Source organism: Argiope bruennichi, chromosome X2 (genome assembly GCF_947563725.1).
Source record: "Argiope bruennichi chromosome X2, qqArgBrue1.1, whole genome shotgun sequence".
Taxonomy (NCBI): Eukaryota; Metazoa; Arthropoda; class Arachnida; order Araneae; family Araneidae; genus Argiope; species Argiope bruennichi.
The window spans coordinates 3,857,622-3,875,554 of NC_079163.1; the positions used below are offsets into that span (position 1 = coordinate 3,857,622).

The following is a 17,933-nucleotide window of genomic DNA, read 5'->3' on the forward strand; positions in this document are numbered from 1 at the left end:
TGCCTACAGAATTACTCTAAATCTATTAGAATTTCGAACTATAAAATTGAATTTTACTTTCCTCCAAAAATTTAAGGAAAGAATAATTGACGAAAAATATGTATGCACAAAGACAAAAGAGTGAAAAGTTTCTGTTGTCTTCTGAAATATTTTATTTTCGTGATATTTATTGTATTTAATTTTTAATACCATTTATTCATTGTAAAATAAAACTGTTTCTACTTTCATTAAACAAAAACTACAAACTTTGTTTGTTAAACATTCCGCGATTAAATTCCTGAAACTTGTAAAGATAGATAACAATATCATACATACATAAAAAAATTGACTCTAAACTTGCAGAATAAACGTTTAGTTACAATCCTTTGTTCCGCTTACTTGTTGGAAAGTGTTTTCCATTAAGGCTGAGACAGCAGCTCATAACCTTCAATAAAAAGAAACCTTTAGGCCTTTCGTTTCCCCAGATGCACTCGTTTACGGAAAAAATTACGCTGTAAGTGAAGGCAATCTCAAATCCATGAAATACGCTATGATCTGAGCAGTTTAAGAATACATTTGTATCTGGTATTCTACTAAAGTTCACCTTTTGTTTGGTTAGGAGCCAATAACATTAGCTCGGAGACGTAACGTTGAAAGTCTAAATAAAGGCAGTCCCCGAGCGACGAATTGCCTTTGGAGATAAAGAAGAAAACTGCAACAAAAGAAGTAGCATTTTCATAGCCAAAGCACTCCCTACTGCTGCATTGCAAGTTGAATTTAAAGGCTTTCGGGAGATTGAAGTTACTAAATGATTCTTGTAGAGAACGGTTACCCCGGAATGCATAGCGGAGATGTTTTTAGTTTAAAAGAATAGTTTTTTTAGTGACAGTTGCAGCAAATTACCACATTATTGGCAGGTGTCCATGTTTATAGGAATCAGCACAGTATAGTTTATCTCACCTTTTAGAAAAAATAATTTCCACGCCTTTCCAGTCCTTATATACCTAATGTATTTCTAATTAATTTTTCCATCCTTCTTCTGCAATCTGTTCTCATATCTTTATTTAAAAATTGCGTTAATCAAGCATAGTGTAATATAGTGATTATGAATTAATGCGTTTTGAATGATATTTAAACTTATATACCAGGTTTCAGTTTGACTGATGTCATTAAGAAATCGTTGCATAATTTTAGAAAAGTATTTGTATTTACGATAGATGTATCAAAGCTTCTCTATTATTTAGTCATTTTGTTTGAGTTTATACTAAGATTTTACCGTCGATTGAGCATTTTAGTTGGAGATTCTAAAGTCGAAATTTTATTTTTTGCTGTACCTTTTAAGAGAATATTTCTTTTAAATATTTAAGAACTAGATAAAGTTAATAACATTTATAATTCTTCCTATTACTTTAAATCTAAATTATTGCGTTTATTACTTTTTGTTTCAGAAATGATTCAATTACCTTATAGAGTAATCTATGATATAATGTTAGAAAATTTAAATACATGCTTACACATTTTAGATGTAAGTTATTGCCGATAATTTTCATATGCAGTCTTCTATTAAAATAGAATCCTAATAAACCTATATTTTTGAAATAATTGCAATTATTTTACCAACGGTTTTGTATTGAACTAAATAGTATTTAGATTCCAACGATATCTGTTAACCTAAATATGAAACACATATGGTGTATTAAAATATTAATTAATGTGTTCCGGTTTTATAAGATTATAGTGCACAGTTATTCCAACCATATTTCAGAATCCCCACCTTAGCAAGTTTAAAATTAAGGAAAAGAGGCTGGTGTCATTTAACCGCTTTCTCTTTTCTAAGTAAATTCCATAAGAATATATTAATTGATTAGCAATTAAATAATAGGAAATGCAATATCTATACCATTATACTTTTACCATTAAAAGAAAGATAAAAAATATATGATATGGATACTTTCAATTGAAGCTTTTCATAAAAAGTTTATCCAGATTTTATTTTTATCGGTTTCAGGCATGTTTTGAAAGAAAAATGCAAACATGTATCAAAATATATTTGAAAAAACACCTCAAGATAAAACCTTCAATTAAGAACAATTTTAATTTAATGATTTACTGTGCAAACGTTTTAAATTCAAAAGAATCAAACGAAAATTTTCTAATTCAGAAAGAAAAAATAAGTTTTTGTTTTGCTTATAAAATTAATTTTATCACGACTTTCTTAGAAAGGAACCGGTACCATTTTAAAATGAATATAAACCTTATTTCGAATGGATTGAAAAATATAGTGGATGATTAATATGTTGTTCTTATCCATAGGATATAGAAAGTTTTTAACCTACAAGCAGATTAAATTTGTCTTCATTCATTGAAGTACAGTATTATTTGGAGTTGGCCTTCTTGAAATAAAACCATCGTCGTTTTTCATTAATAATAGCTATTACTTCGTTCTGATGACTATCAAAAATAGCAAAACAAATTAAAGAATTAATTTTATATTCTTAAGAGTTCGCTATCAATTTAATAGTAATGAATTAGAGTACAACAAAAATTTTGAAAGAGATGAATAAAAAAAAATGGATTTAACTTCACTGGATCTCTATCATTAATTTAAATAGAAGAACCTTCTTCTTTTTTCCTGATCTTTTAAAATTTTATACTTAAAATGGAAGAAAAAAACCATTTCATGCAAATATTCTATTTTATAATTTGAATAGATTTTGTCATTCTTAAAAAAAAAAAAAATACTAATGCTAACCATTTAATAAATCGGACAGTCTTTCTAAATACAAATCCGAAAATGCTAAGAACACAAATATTAAATCAAATCAAACAAACAATGTATCTAGGTCAAACAATATTTTTACACTTCGAAAGCACACTTTAAAAACGTATCCCAAAAGCATTCCCTCTTTGATACCTGAAAATATAATACAACAGTTCTTTAAAGAAAAAGATGGAAAAATAAAGAATAAAAAAAAAGTGGAAAATCTATTTCGACTGCTTCCAAAGTCTCCCAAATAAAGTCTTTGAAAGAAATCAGCCTAAGATTTTTTCTTCCAAAAATAATTATGGGTGAAGATCTTGACATGAGTTTAATCCAATAAGAAGAGTAGAATAATTTCTTCACTCGCATTTCTCATTGCGATAATCTAATCTAATTATTACTTAATTTTTTTGGAAGGTTGATTTCTTTTGTGAATTTTAAAGATGTTACAGTTTAATTGGAAATCGATTGAGTGATACGAATCAAATGTTTAGTCGTGTCAAGCATTGTAAATGAATTTTGTCGATTCGTTATTATCAGAACTCAGATCCATTATTTATTAAGTGTAAATCCTTATTCAAAGGCATTTTCAAAACTGTAAATTAATAATTCGAATCTTGATGCATTAAAAATATGAAAAAAAATGAAGATGCGATAATTAATATTGATTAGTTATCGAAATAAGTTTTATTTAATTCTCATCCTTTTCAATAATGTTAGAATAGCGTGACTTGATTATTTTTATATATTTTTTTTTAATTTTGTGCTATAAATAGATTTTTTTGGTGAAATTGTTTGTTATCAATAAATAAAAATGCTTTTAATTAATTTCAAATGCGTATTTCGAGGGATTTCGAAAAATTGCCTTTCACTAAAGTCATGAAAAAAAAACTTAATTCCTACATTGAAAGTTGTTTGAAATTTTTGAGATTCTAGTTTAAGACAATCAGTTGATAATTGGTATCTAAATTTCTTAAATTTCATTAGTTAAAAAACATAAAAATGATTAAAAGATGTATTTATCACAATAATTATTCTTCAAGTATTTGATTTCTCATCAACTTCAATGATACGTTCTATCCCAAAGTTAATAGAATCTTGTAATTTTATAGGATACATTTCGGTGTAATTATTTATATAAATATGTTATGTTCATTAAATTGAAAAACAGCGATTCTACCCCATGTAATTAATGCAAATTTTTAAATCGTAAAATAAGCAGAAATAACATGTCCCAAAAGTTTATAAATAAAAAAATGCAATTTTAAGCAAATATGGTGTAGATAATCGTAACATCGATTCGGAGCCTAATATAAAGGTTGTAAGAAAAAGAAATCGATCGATTGTTCTGCGTTTCAAGATGCCTAATTTTCGCAGATCTCTAATGTAGAAGTGAGAATTGCTTTGTAAAGCTGTTAAGGTAATATCGAAAGCTTTAAATCTTTCTAAAACTATGATTTATCATGTATTAACTCAGAAAACTGCCGCATAAGCCAAAAATGTCACACGGGAAGGTCAAGGATATTTTCCGTGATAGACATGCCAAGAAAGGTTTCAAATAAAAAAAAAATGTTGGTTCAAAAATTTATTAGGGTTTCCCGATTGCAAGTTCAAAGAGCACTGTTCATAGACGAATTATAAAATTTGATTAAATGATCCACACAAAAATAGCTCATAGATTATCATTCTCAAAGCTTCAAATTAGTAAGAGATTGCAATGAGTTCTTAATCATATGTCAAATGGTGATAAAAGGACAGCTATTCCTTTCAAATATAAATACAAAAGAATGGAACCTTAATGGACCTGACAGGGATATAAAATGTTGACATGATTTACGAAAATCAGGAGATTTTTCAGTAGTCTATATGGTAATGGATATACAATAGTGTAAGGCTACTTTCAGTTTCAAAAGTTAAGTGGATTTGTCCTTTTAAAGTGGCCGACATAATTCTCAGAAATACCAGAGAATCATCTTATGCTATTTACAGAAAACACAAGGAGACGAAATTGGGAATATCCACATGATAATTCTGATTCCAATTCTATAAAAAATATTTAAATTCAAAAAATGTTACCGCTCTTGAATGGCCACCAACGGAACCTGATCTAAACTCAATTGAGAATGTGTAATGCATTATGTCTCGGAATATATATGAGAATGGAAGACAATTCTATTTAGTGAATGCCTTTGAAAGTGCACTGTGCAGATCATGTCGATGGAAAAACGTATATACGATGTCATACTGAAGAAGGCACAAATTTTAAACTATTAAGAATATTGTATTGAACATCTTTTATTGAAATTTCATATATTCTATAAAATTTAGGGTACCTAATATTTCCATTTTGTTATGTAATCGAAATACAAATTGTTATCATTTCTAAATATTTCATTGATTGAAAGTTTCTTATGTTTCAATAAACATATCTGTAATTGGCGTTTATATGCCTTTCCATTTTGCTGAAATATGTATTTTACGAAAATCTATAAACTTTTTGAACAGAGTGTATATTTGACTTGAATATTTAAAAACAAGAAGTTTCCAACTCAAACAAATGGGTGTTAATCAAATTTACCTTTAATACTTCGGATGAAAGAAAATGCTATTTTATGGATAGACCTAAAATAATACACATTTAATAAATATTCATTTAAATAAACATATATATTTTGATAACGTTTAACAATTGTTTTCTTTATGTTCACAAACTTACCTGTAAGTTATGTGCAATTTTTCTGTCAGTTATATACAATAGTGTTTTCGATATACCACTGCTCAGATATTTTCAAATGTAATTTGTTCGACAATATATACCCATAGTTTATGAATCTAATCCAGGCATACCCGGTTCGTCTATTTATGAAGAACGTCTCAGATGGATGTAAAGATCATTTGACAGAAGTTTCACAGTTTTCATGTTGATATTTGCTATTTCTCATTAAATTCAAAATTTTATTCAACAAACGTCATATGCATATCCTGTTAAATGATTTTTCTTTACGGCAGTATAACCTTTGCTAGAGATTTCCACCTTTGACATTCTTGTGAGAATTCCTGTAATTTCAGTCAACTTATGAAAGGCATGAAGTATAATGAAAGTACATGAAAAATAACTTCTACTTTGTCCTTTATACGATTTTCAGCTATTAAATTAAAATTCTATGTTTAGGTGAAAAACTAATAATTTAAGTACAATTTATACCCTCAAAAATTATCCATAGGTAGCTGCCGTTTTATATATACATTGTCCAATATTAACATGTATAAATGTACCATCTCTAGCTTTTCATGAGAATTATTGCAGGAGATATTTTAAGCGAATTATTGTCCATTTATAGATAAGAAATCATTATAAAAATTAAATAAAATTATCCACCCTATTCCAAAAAAATTCAAGAACACAAATGTTCATAGTTTGTGAAAAACAAAGTCAATAAATCTTTTAATCTTGAATAAAAGTAATTGATATCATGTTAGAAAAATCCCTCAAAAGTCAATTTAGAAATCGTATTCCTTTAAATGCTCCACCAAATGGTATTTCTCTCTTACACTTTCTTGCCAAAAATAGGCCACGAACTCGTTTCAAACATAGATTGCGTTGATATGAATCTTTGCAAAAGCTTCAGAAGGTTGAAACATAGATATTAATTATTTTTGAAAGCACACATCTGTGTTCAAATAATTCAGTGAAAAATTATAATCATTTCGATGAATTTTATTTAAAATACACATTTAATATGTCTTTGTAGATGTAAGAAATTGAGCGCAACTTATTAAAATATTGTATATTCCTCATTTGTGTACATATTAAAAAAAATTAATTATTTTTACCAAGAAATCTTCAAGGTGTTAGATTTTACAAACATCTGATAGTTAAGAGGATAAAATTTTATCGTCAACTTTTATTAAATACTTTCATATCTATTTAAAAGAGGGGAGGATCTAAAGTATGTAATTCTTAATACGTAATGAATATGTCCAAACCAAAAATTAATTGCTCTTTTGAGAGATAAAAAAAAACATCAGAGAGTTCCCCGAACTTTATTGGCTTTCAAATAAAGTAATTGAATAGTAACTATCACACATAAATAACACGATAATGAGGATGGGATTGCAATTAAAGAGAAAAAAATATGCATTAAAGAAAAAAACTATTCAAATTATGAAAAATTCTACATCGCAAGACAAAACAAAAATAGTCTCTATATCGTTGGGAGGAAAGGATTAAAGTTTTAAAACTTAACAGCTATATCGTTAATTAAATAATTCCTATATCGTTAATTAATAATCTCTTAACATCAAAACGATCGGAGCAAAATTCCTGCTGGAGAAAAGGGAAATATGAGACTATTATGAAATTAAAATTTTTACAACGATTTCTCCTTTTTTGAAGTTTATTGGCCAGAGTTTTTGCACATTAACAAGAAGCCAAGTAAAAAAAAATCTTTCAATTAACTTAGCGGTGCCATTTAATTAAACCATGGCAATATTGAATTTTCGGACTTTTGGTTTTTAGAAATATTGATCAAAGGCAAAAATGAATTAAAATAGGATATTTTCTGCTAGATGAAAATAATAAAAAGGAGAGAACATAAAAAAAAATGTTTTTTTTAAAAAGCACGTTCAATAGAAGAAAAATAAGGAAAGAGGGATGGAGGAATGATACATTTGCCTGTCATAGTGTTTGCTTTCTTTTGTTTTCACCTTTATTTGAAAGTTTCTGTTTATTTAATAAAAATATATTTCTCACACTAATGGCATCAAACGCAAACATAACAGTAAAATTATAAATTACTAGATGGATCTGTGAATGTTGCATATATACTAGAAATAATCTTCATTCGGTAAAGGAAATGAAATTTTACTTCTTTGCTTTTCTTTTCTTATAGAAATGAGAAAATCGTTATCCATCCTATTTTGCAAATTAGTGCCTTCTACGACGAAAAGAACGACCATACCCAAAAGAATAGACTACATTTACTTCATAATCTAGTTTTACGTTGAATTAAGATATTTACGAGAGTGGTTTATCTTTATGGTGATTTTAGTCTATATTTACTTAATGCAGAAATTCCTTAAATTCTTCCTAAATTCCTTAAATTATAAAAAAAGTACAATTCATCAAATATGGAAGGAAATACGGAAATGAAAAAAATTCAGTTTTTTTGCGGCTTAAAAGAGTTTCTTTTATAAACACTGATTAGAAAAAAATGCGATAGTAAGCTAAGTTATATATATATATATATATATATATATATATATATATATATATATATATATATATATATATATATATATATATATATATATATATATATATATATATATATATATATAAAGTAACTTTTTTTGTAAATTTTTAATGAAGAGTCTGCGAAATATATTTTCCGATATTTTTAAAAAAATCAGTTAATTTTTTGTAAGCATATGCTTGAGACATTAGTAAGAATAAAATATTAATAATAAAAAAAAAACAGAAATGGGATCCTGCAAGGCAACAGCTTCATTTTATACATTAAATTTAATAAACTTAGATAACTTAATTGAAAACGTATTGAAGCAGGTGCTATATTTAATTCGTATGCAATATAAACACGTCAAATTAGAGTTATTTTTTATTGGGAACATATTTTTAGCAATAATTTTATAATGCAAATTAAAAGATATCTTTTAAATTTATTTTCTTGATTTCTACGAGATATCTGATAAATTGCCTTGACTTTTGACTTTGTTGTTTAATTCTACTTTTTTTCTGAGTGCAAAGGGATATTTCAAACAGATCTGCTTTTGATTAATCAGGACATGCTAGCAGAAGACAGACTTTGAGCGTCGTTTTTTTTAAACCGATTCCTTCAAATATCCAGGAGGAAATGCTTCGATGGTGTGATCGAGAATGACATTAAGGTTGGCTCAGGTCACATAGCAGTATAGTGACGCCTTCCCATTCCCCCTCTAAACAAAATCTTTAACACTTTCATCAAGGGCTAGTTTAATAGAATACTAGAGCATATCAAAAAATCTAATGTTTCAAGGCGTGAAACAGGTTTTTTTTTCCTGAAATAGCAGCGAAAATTAGATTTTATTAATTATGCATCTAAAAAATATTTACAGATTAAATACATAATGCAACATTTCAAATAGAATATATTCTAAAATATTATGATCTAGAGTATTTTCTTCTTAAACCTTTTTATAATATGTAGTGTTCCTGAAACAGGAGAAATGAAATTTATATAGATTCCCTTTGCTTGATTTAATAAACTTTCAAACTCATTTTGGAAAACTAAGTTAATATAAAAAAGTAGACAAATTAAGCGGGCCAAAATATTTATACATTTTCAGCTCGCGAAGTCATTTATAAATTATCAAATAAAAATGAGAATATTTTAGTATCACACACATTTCTTAATTTCTTTACTGGAAGAGACAATAAGGAAAAAGCCTCTTCTGAAATTACTAAGCATTATCGTTTTCTTAACCTGCGCTTATTTTAGAGTTCAGTCTTAAAGAGCAGATTTGGAGAAAGCATCAAATATAATATCTGAAATAAAATGGATAAGAGAGGAATTCCATTGAGAAAGAAAAGACAATTCTCATCGTTTTACTTTAGTAAATATTACTATACTGATTCCATCTGTTATTGGACCCAAATTTAATAGAGAAATCTATAATTCTCGTGTCAACTGCCCATTTAGTATCCTTTTCATCACATCATAGGACTGTCCCTTCCAATTATTTAGAGTGGTGACACGCTTCGTTCCAAGTGATCTCAATCTTATCTTGTAATAAAATATGCCCTTTGTCGGTAAATTGCTGGCTCATGGCTTTAATTAGAATATTGCTACTTTAGGTGAACGCTACATAATTTTCGATTACTGCCGAATCATTCAGTCGCTGCAATAGGAATTAGAGTTTGGGATTCTTCATCTGTATTTAGTCTTTCATAGCTCTTGCTCCAGCCATGGTAAATTACCCACAGATGAAAGCACTCAATTTGACATTTTAGAGTCGTGGAGAGCCAATCTTCTTTAGAATATGTTACAGTTACTCGTAGATTGATAAAAAAAGAAATATTTGTGAGAAAATTATTTCAGAAAGCAGAAAATTTACTTTAAAAAATTAATATTTATTCAATGCTTCTCCATAGCTCTCCCGAAGTGAGAATCTGTGGGATGTATTTTTATAAATAATATTAAAGCTGACATTTTGTTAAGCGGCTTTTCCAATTCATTATAGATGCATACAGAAAAATCTTTCATTTACCTTTTTAGCATAGAATAGATTTCATTGAATAGTAAATATCTGAAATCTAGACGTAAAAATATCATAAAAACTGATAAACGAAACTTATTAAGCGATTACCCCAGTAAAAGGCATTAAAAAACATAGTTATTTTAAATGCTTTGAATTTAAGCCACTGATTGTTAAAAGATGCAAAAATTTGTATTTTAAATCATTTATTTTTAAATGATATTAACTCAGTAGTAAGCAATATTTTTAAATTGTATTTCTTTGAAAAAATAAGTTATCTGTTTTAAAAATAAGCTCTATTTCTATGAAAAAATAAGTTGAAAACTATGTTTTTGCATATAGTATTATATGTGAAAAAATTAAACTATCCTCCAGAATGTTTAATTATTTTTCTTTAATTTGTTTTAATCTACACGGTCTGTGATAGAATCTATAATTCTCTAATATAATGCATTACAGAATCTCAAGATTTATTAAGAAAAATTATCCAGTGTACATCATGTATCATAGTAAATATACAGTAGCATTTAATTATTCTTCAATTCTTTGGTGTAATCTCTACAGACACCCACTTTGCATTAATATAAGAAATATTCATATAAAATATAACGATAATTGATTTAAATTGAAGAATTGGAATCGAAGAGAAGCTTTTTTTTATTTTATGTACAATGCTATTCTCTAGTAAAACTAAATATTTGAAATAAATGAAATGCTAGTAATAGAACAAAGAGAGAGCTTCTAATATAAATAGTAACATGAATGAAATAATATATTTATTTTTTCACTTATAGTTTTTACCAAAGTATTACCAATTTTGTGGTGCTATTATTTTATTGGAAGTCAATTCTTGCTCCATAATTCAAATTATCTAATGGGGACAAGGAATTTACCACTTATTTTTGTCAAAAGTCTGTTTTCAGCAGAATTATTTCTAATTGACATAATTTTTATCTAATAGAAGTTTCATAGCAAGAAAATTATGATAAAAATTGCGAGTACAATTTTAAGTAGATAATATTCAAGGGTTTGTGTTATTTGTATTTTTGATATTTTACTGAATGATCTATAAAGAGAGTTATTACCTTCTAAAATGAATTAATTTTATATATAACTTTAAAAAGTGAAAGTCAATTCAATTTTAAAAACAATAATTTTCTTGATAGTATAAGTTTGAATTTATTATTTTGACATTGGCATTCTAATCAGTCTTTGCATTTAATAGGTTTTATTATTTATTGCTTATTTTTTTATTTACTGGGTGCCAAATTGCTTTCAAATAGCAGTTCAATTCACCTATAATTCAATGTATTCTTTACAAGAAGACATGTAATAAAAACTTGAGGAAGATTACTATTTTCATCATTTCCTTCGAAAAAATCCATAAAAGGAGACTGCATACATAAGACCACTTATCAGAGATAAATTCCTTTTTTAATGTTGTACTTAAAGACAGAAACCAGCAATCATTTTGCATTGGAAAACAATTATACGAATTTATATTGGAATTCTCACCTTTCAGGAAATTTGAAAATCTGTGATTTCATCTGGATTCAAGGACGGTTAATTAATACAACCCTTGAGATTTTGTGTATCAATAGCAACTTTAGAAGATACTACTCAAATCGTGTCGAAACATGGTTCAAATGTTTTGTTCCATCAGAGAGCCTTTTTGATAATGTTTTGACACAAATTTATGACCATCAAGAAATAAGGTGCGTAGTGAGAGGAACTTCAGCACCACAAAACACACGAAGGAAGACAAACATCGACTGGAAGGACTTGGGTTGAGTTGAAATGTTGATGATGGGGAAAGGTGTGCTAAATATGTTATGGTCCTGCTGTTGACTAGAATAATGATGATGAAAGGGGAAGGGGAGGGGGGACTCATCCGCTCTAAAGTGAACGACTTGACCCTTTTTCGTGATGGTTACCTCCGGAGAGACTTGGGGATTTCTATCAAGGTCCTTTCTGATGATCTTGGACGTTTGCTGCAAGAAAGAATCAAGTGTCAGCGTATCAAATATGGTAAAGAATAAAGTTAAAATATTATTTCTTTCAACAATATATAAATTAATTAATAGCGAATAAATTTTTATTTTTGAATTTTTAAATAAGAACTTTGATTCTACCGCTTTAAATCGAATAGTTTTTCACCACTAATACAAAAGTTGATATACTGTGAGGAAAATAATACAAAATATATTTGGAACTATTTTTAAACGCTTAATTGTTAACAAACATGGAATATAATATTTTTTTTAACACAGTAGTTTGATCAACGTAGCAGATCCAGATGATCTTTGTAACAGACTTGATATATATATATATATATATATATAACTTTTCCATTTAACTCTTCACTTATCTGCAACTCAGTTAGTTTCAATACTAATATACCGTTATATGTATTATTGATACATGATACTCTCATTTCCCCCTCAAATAAATTGAGCATGATTTTAGAATAGATAAAAAAATTGAAAAAAAAAATTTTTTTAAAGGTATTTAATGTGTTGACTATAAATGTTACAATACTTTTAGAGGCCAAAATAATGGAGATACTTTAATATATTTTTACAAAAACTAGTCTCATAGCGAATTTGATGAGCGAATCAGTTCTTCTCGAACTAAACATTCTTATCTTGCCAAGAAAAGTTTACTCTTTCATTTTGATTGAAAACTGACGCTACCCTCAACCTTCTGAAGAATTCAGGACAAATTGAATGCTCCACATCGTCGTGAAGAACTCTGGCAGGAATCAAGGTTAAGTCCTAATAATCATCACTGGGAAAGGTACAACCTTTCCGGTAGGAGGTATATCCCGTGCTTGGTATGAAGAAAGCCTATCCCTCACCATTATTTTACACATTGAAAAAGCGAAAATCAACTACCATACACAAAGCTCTCATTCCTATATCCTATAGCAAAAAGGAATGAGATGAACTTTACTAACTTACAGAATTTTCGGTTTCAATACCTTCTAAACTGCATTTTTAAAAGTATTTTAGAGAAGAATATTTCAGTGTCAGTTAAGTATAAAAACTGTCAAAATAACAAAAATCCTGACTATTGAAAATGATAAAAATCAGCCATATGCGCCAGATCAACAGCAAAGCAAACAATACCAGAAATTTTATTTCAGTATGGTTTGATTTCCCCATGTAACACAAACAAGTGCATAGATTTACAATCAAAAACTGTACTATGAATAAAATCTCACAGCCAGAAATTAATGAAGTGACTATCGATTTGTTGTTGTTGCTGCTATGGTCATCGAAAGTGTGTCCTTCCAAATTAAAAAAAAAAGTTGCTTAATTCAATGAATCCCCTTTCTTGTTTCGAATAATTTTTGATTAATATCATCTCTTCTAGTTCGCGACTGAGGAACCATGGTTTGTGGCATATTATCCTAGAAAACCTTGGATGCCTCAGTAAAAAAATCACAGCTCATTTCCAGTTTTCTAGACACGCTTTTGAGTTCCGATCGCTACTTTCAGCCTCAACTCATTTTAAGCAGTTATATTTCTTTCATACCCAATCCATTTGAATGGTTTAACAATAAGTATCTACCAAACATGTTGAAGAATCATATGAAAGTTTGGAAACGTCTCAAAAAAATCTGGGTGTTGTCAGTAACAGCTAACAAATTTCAGAAATATTACATAACACTCTGCAATTCACGAAGAGGAGAAAACTAGCTAAAATCTACCAAAGGAGATGGAGTTAGAAAGAGGCTTGTCGAATATTTCAGTCGCTTAGTATACGCATACAAAGGCCGATTTAAATTTGTCGTTTAGACTGAAAATTTTATGAATCACATCGCTTTGTTAAAAGATAAAAATGAATTAAAGTTATTTAACTCATTACATTGGGTAAAGTTAAAAGTTAAAAAGATGTGTTACATTGGTAACACATCTTTTGTTTATCTTTTGAAATGCAATGATCATTTTTCGAAAGGCAGATGTCTGCATTTATTACCTTCATTTATTCAGGTTTAATGTATTGAAATGTAACAATGTTATTTTTATATCAATATATCTATGAGTAAAATGCTATACAAAGCTCAAGAATGTATTATCCTTCCGGATAGCCTTTTGATAATTGGACGAATTCTTATTATTTAAATCCTATTGTTCTGTTTGCATTTACTATGCAAATGCAGTCTTCTGGTCAATGTCACTTGAAAATAAAATACTAAATTCAGGAATATATATATATATGTTGTTCATGTTTTCAATAAAATACTACGCTTAGAGAAAAATAAGAGTTGTTTTAGCAAAATAAATTGGTTATAATTGAAAAATAATAAATATCTAAATATAAAGATTAGACATTTACAAAAATTAGATAATTTTGTAAGTATTCCCTTCTTTACATTTTCTAGTTAGACAAACATATGCTACACGGTACTTGCAAGTATGTCTCTTTATGATTTTGCACAATATATATCATTTATTGTCATCGCTTGACGAACACAATCTGAAATATTTATTACTGAATTGTTATTTGGAGATAAATATTATCTTTTACCTTGTGATCTTTCGATTATATTATACGATTCTTCATTTAGTGGTTAAAGCTCTCTTTCCTTCCCAATTCTACTACAAATAACCTTCTTTTGGTGAATTCATTTCATGTGCGTTGTACAAGCAAAACTACCAGAAGAACTATTATGATGTATAATCAGCGGTCATTGATTTTTTTCCGTTCACACAAATAAATTTGTTTTTGTATATTCATAAATTGATCAAGATCACCTACAGTCCCCTTACCATTTTTTCAATGTTTTGTTAATAAATAATTTCTGTTTTTGTACGGTCTGTGTTTAATGCTTTATAATTATACATTATAATTATATAATATACAGTGAAGAAATTTAAGTATGAAATGAAACCAATACTGGTTATATATATATATATATATATATATATATATATATATAACCATTATTTTTTATATATGTATATAACAATATTAATTCCTAACGATGCATTGATAAATTTAAAAAAAATAATGAAAAATATATAAATAAAAGAAGGCTATTTTCAGAGAAATATCATATCCGCACTAGCAAAGTCATAAAATATCTGTAGAATAACTTTATACTATCATTTTTATATATATCTTTATATTATATTATAACTTTATACTATCGTTTTTATATATATCTTTATATTATATTATAACTTTATATTATAACTTTATACTATCATTTTTATATATATCTTTATATTATATTATAACTTTATACTATCGTTTGAGCCTGATTTAGTTTTGGTTAGATCGATAACTTCCAAAAGTTTTTCTGGCTTTCGAAAATGTTTGGCAAGTATTTTTAGGAGACTTCTGCAAAACCTAACTTATTTTCCCTCAAAGAGTAAATTTACTAATTACTTAATCATTTGAAATTAGAGTTTTTTAATACGTTTTGAAATGCCAAAATAGATTTTTTGGCCTTTTCAGCAAAGCTGCATAGCCCTTTTAAAAAATAAAAACTACTGTGAAGACAAAATACAATTTTGCTGTTTTGCAGCTATCAGTAGAAAATCCACCTTGCATCAATTAGAGATGGTTTTTCAGATAACTTGTATGTAGCATCATTATATTCAATATATTTTAACTTTGATATAAATCGAGGGTTCAATCTTTGTTTTAGAAAACTAATTAACTAGTCGTTGACATTGAACAAATTAGTTTAAATTCAATGGTAGCATTTGCAGGCTTAAATAAAATGAATGCCAAATTATCTGTCCAATAAGTGAACTTTTGATAATTCAATATATTTTAAGCCAATAATAGTTTTGAAGATTTTAACATCAGGTCAAACCAATGTCAAACTTCATACAAGAAATTTTTATCCATTTTAAGATATTTTTTTTTTTTTAATCTTGTAGCTTTTTTCTAGTATTTTAGTACATTCACGAACAAAGAAGAAATACAAAAGGAATAACCATAACAATTTTTGATAAAGAACGTCGACTGTAATAAAAAGAAATATTTGAGAAGTTTTGTAGAATTAACACTGAATTTTTCTGAAACTACTAGAAGTATAATTGATTCTATTCTATTCAGATCAAAAAGATTTATGGAACACATATTTGAAATAGGATAAAAAATTCGTGCAGTAATCTTTGAAGGATCCACGACAAATATTTTTTGGCTATTCTATACAAAGATCTTCTTTTTCTTCTCTTTTTAATCTAAATAATTAGCTAGTAGTAAATGCATATAGTTTAAGAAATAAATATATGGTTGAAACGAAACCGTAATCATTTTTATACTTTTATTATGAAGTTCAATGCATAAAAATTATAATTTTAATAGTTTTATTTCTCCTATCTTACACAAGTTTTACCTCTTAATTATCTTTAAGGACAACGTGTTGCAAATTACATTTTGAAGAAAGGTTTCAACTTTATTAAAAAAAAAATGTTAATAATTTGAATGCGTCAAAATGCTACGTAAGCAAATTCATAAATCAAGTCTTATCTGGTGCATAAAGAAGATATACTCGAATAATATTCGAAATATCAAACTTGGAGGAACAGAAATATTTAGCGTACTAAAGGTGTTGGCTCGAATTTTGATGAGGAAGGAATTTTTTGGGATTTTCCCCCATTTGTTAGTAATATAGAATACCAAATTTGCTTACAAGCTACTTCTACAGATTTTTAGATCGTACCAAAATATAAGCTATTCTATAACCAAGAATTAAACTATTAAATGCAAGACGTTATGAGAAAAAACCACTAAAATTATTTTTTTTTTCTTTTCTTGTAAGAACGTAACATCAAAAAAATGTTATTTTAATATTTAATGATAAAGAACAACATTAAAAGATTTTTCCATATAACATTATAAAAATTACAAAATTTTTAAAAATTATGTTTAAAAAGTCTAGTACAGAATAAAATTTTTGATATTTGAAAATAGAAAAATTCCCAATTTTTTTTTTCACTGATTGCGATTAATCACAAGAACTATAAGTAACAAAACACAAAGCTACGTGAAAAAAAGTTAATATTTAACAATATTTATTGAATATTTTTGTGTGTATTCCTTTAATGGATATTATAATAAATAAAAAAAAATCATTCATTTATTAATATTTTTAAATTATTCACAGGACTATTTTTTAAAATATTTTTTCTTAAAAAACTTCGAAAAATTAATTTTTAGTAGTGAAATTATATATGTTAGTTTCATAATTCTAACTTATGTTTAAATAAATATGCATTGTATTTAACAGCCATACCTGTAGTTTGCGCTTGTCATCGGATATTTTTAGTATTACTTTATATTAATAAGTTGTACTTACCTTGGTAATGCATACGTCTGTTCATGGTAGGACACTCACTTCCCTAAAAAGACAGAAATCGAAATCAATGTCTTTGTTCCGACGATTAACTAAACATAAACAAACATTGAATTTCCTAAAATTGATTTGCGTCTATGGCGGCTTTTTTATGAATGTTATAAAAGTCTTTACTTAAATTACAAACATAGCAAAAACAATCATTTACCAAAAAAAATATCGAAAAGTATGTTTCGAGTGATTAATTGTTTTTGTTTTTGAATATTATTTTGAAAACTCAAGGGAAGTGACTGACCTTTGAATTTTTATTCAAACTGAAATAAAGTTTGATACGTACCTGCTTCTCTTCAACTGTAATGTATTGGTTGGTTTTTAACTATTGACATCTTAATATCATGCATAAGAGTTCTTTTTTTCTCTTGTAAATCGTTGTTGGTATGATTACTAAAAATGCGATTTTAGGTTGTTTAGATTTTCAGTGATCAAAGCATTTTTCAATACTTGAGAATCGGCAAATTTTGAACAACACTTACGAGAGTGAATAACAATTCCCACTGTTTTTTCCTGCCTGGTTTTGGCAGATTGTATTTAGTCAGAAACATTTGCAAGAAATTAGGTTAT

At 27.4% G+C, this 17,933-nt stretch overlaps 1 protein-coding gene across 2 annotated transcripts in view; it reads right to left on the reverse strand.

Annotated features, from left to right (window-relative positions):
• LOC129960469 (carbonic anhydrase-related protein 10-like) overlaps window positions 1–17,933 on the reverse strand; it is a 423,345-nt gene that overhangs the window by 13,488 nt on the left and 391,924 nt on the right. Inside the window, exons 10-11 of one of the 2 annotated variants that reach the window (XM_056073927.1) lie at window positions 17,316–17,358; window positions 11,871–11,985 (exon numbers count right to left, since the gene is read on the reverse strand). In XM_056073927.1, coding sequence (XP_055929902.1) covers window positions 11,954–11,985; window positions 17,316–17,358 — 75 coding nt within the window. In that variant the 3' untranslated portion in view covers window positions 11,871–11,953. Of the gene's footprint in view, window positions 1–11,509; window positions 11,986–17,315; window positions 17,359–17,933 lie in introns of those variants that run through there. The other variant, XR_008783594.1, reaches the window with a different exon arrangement.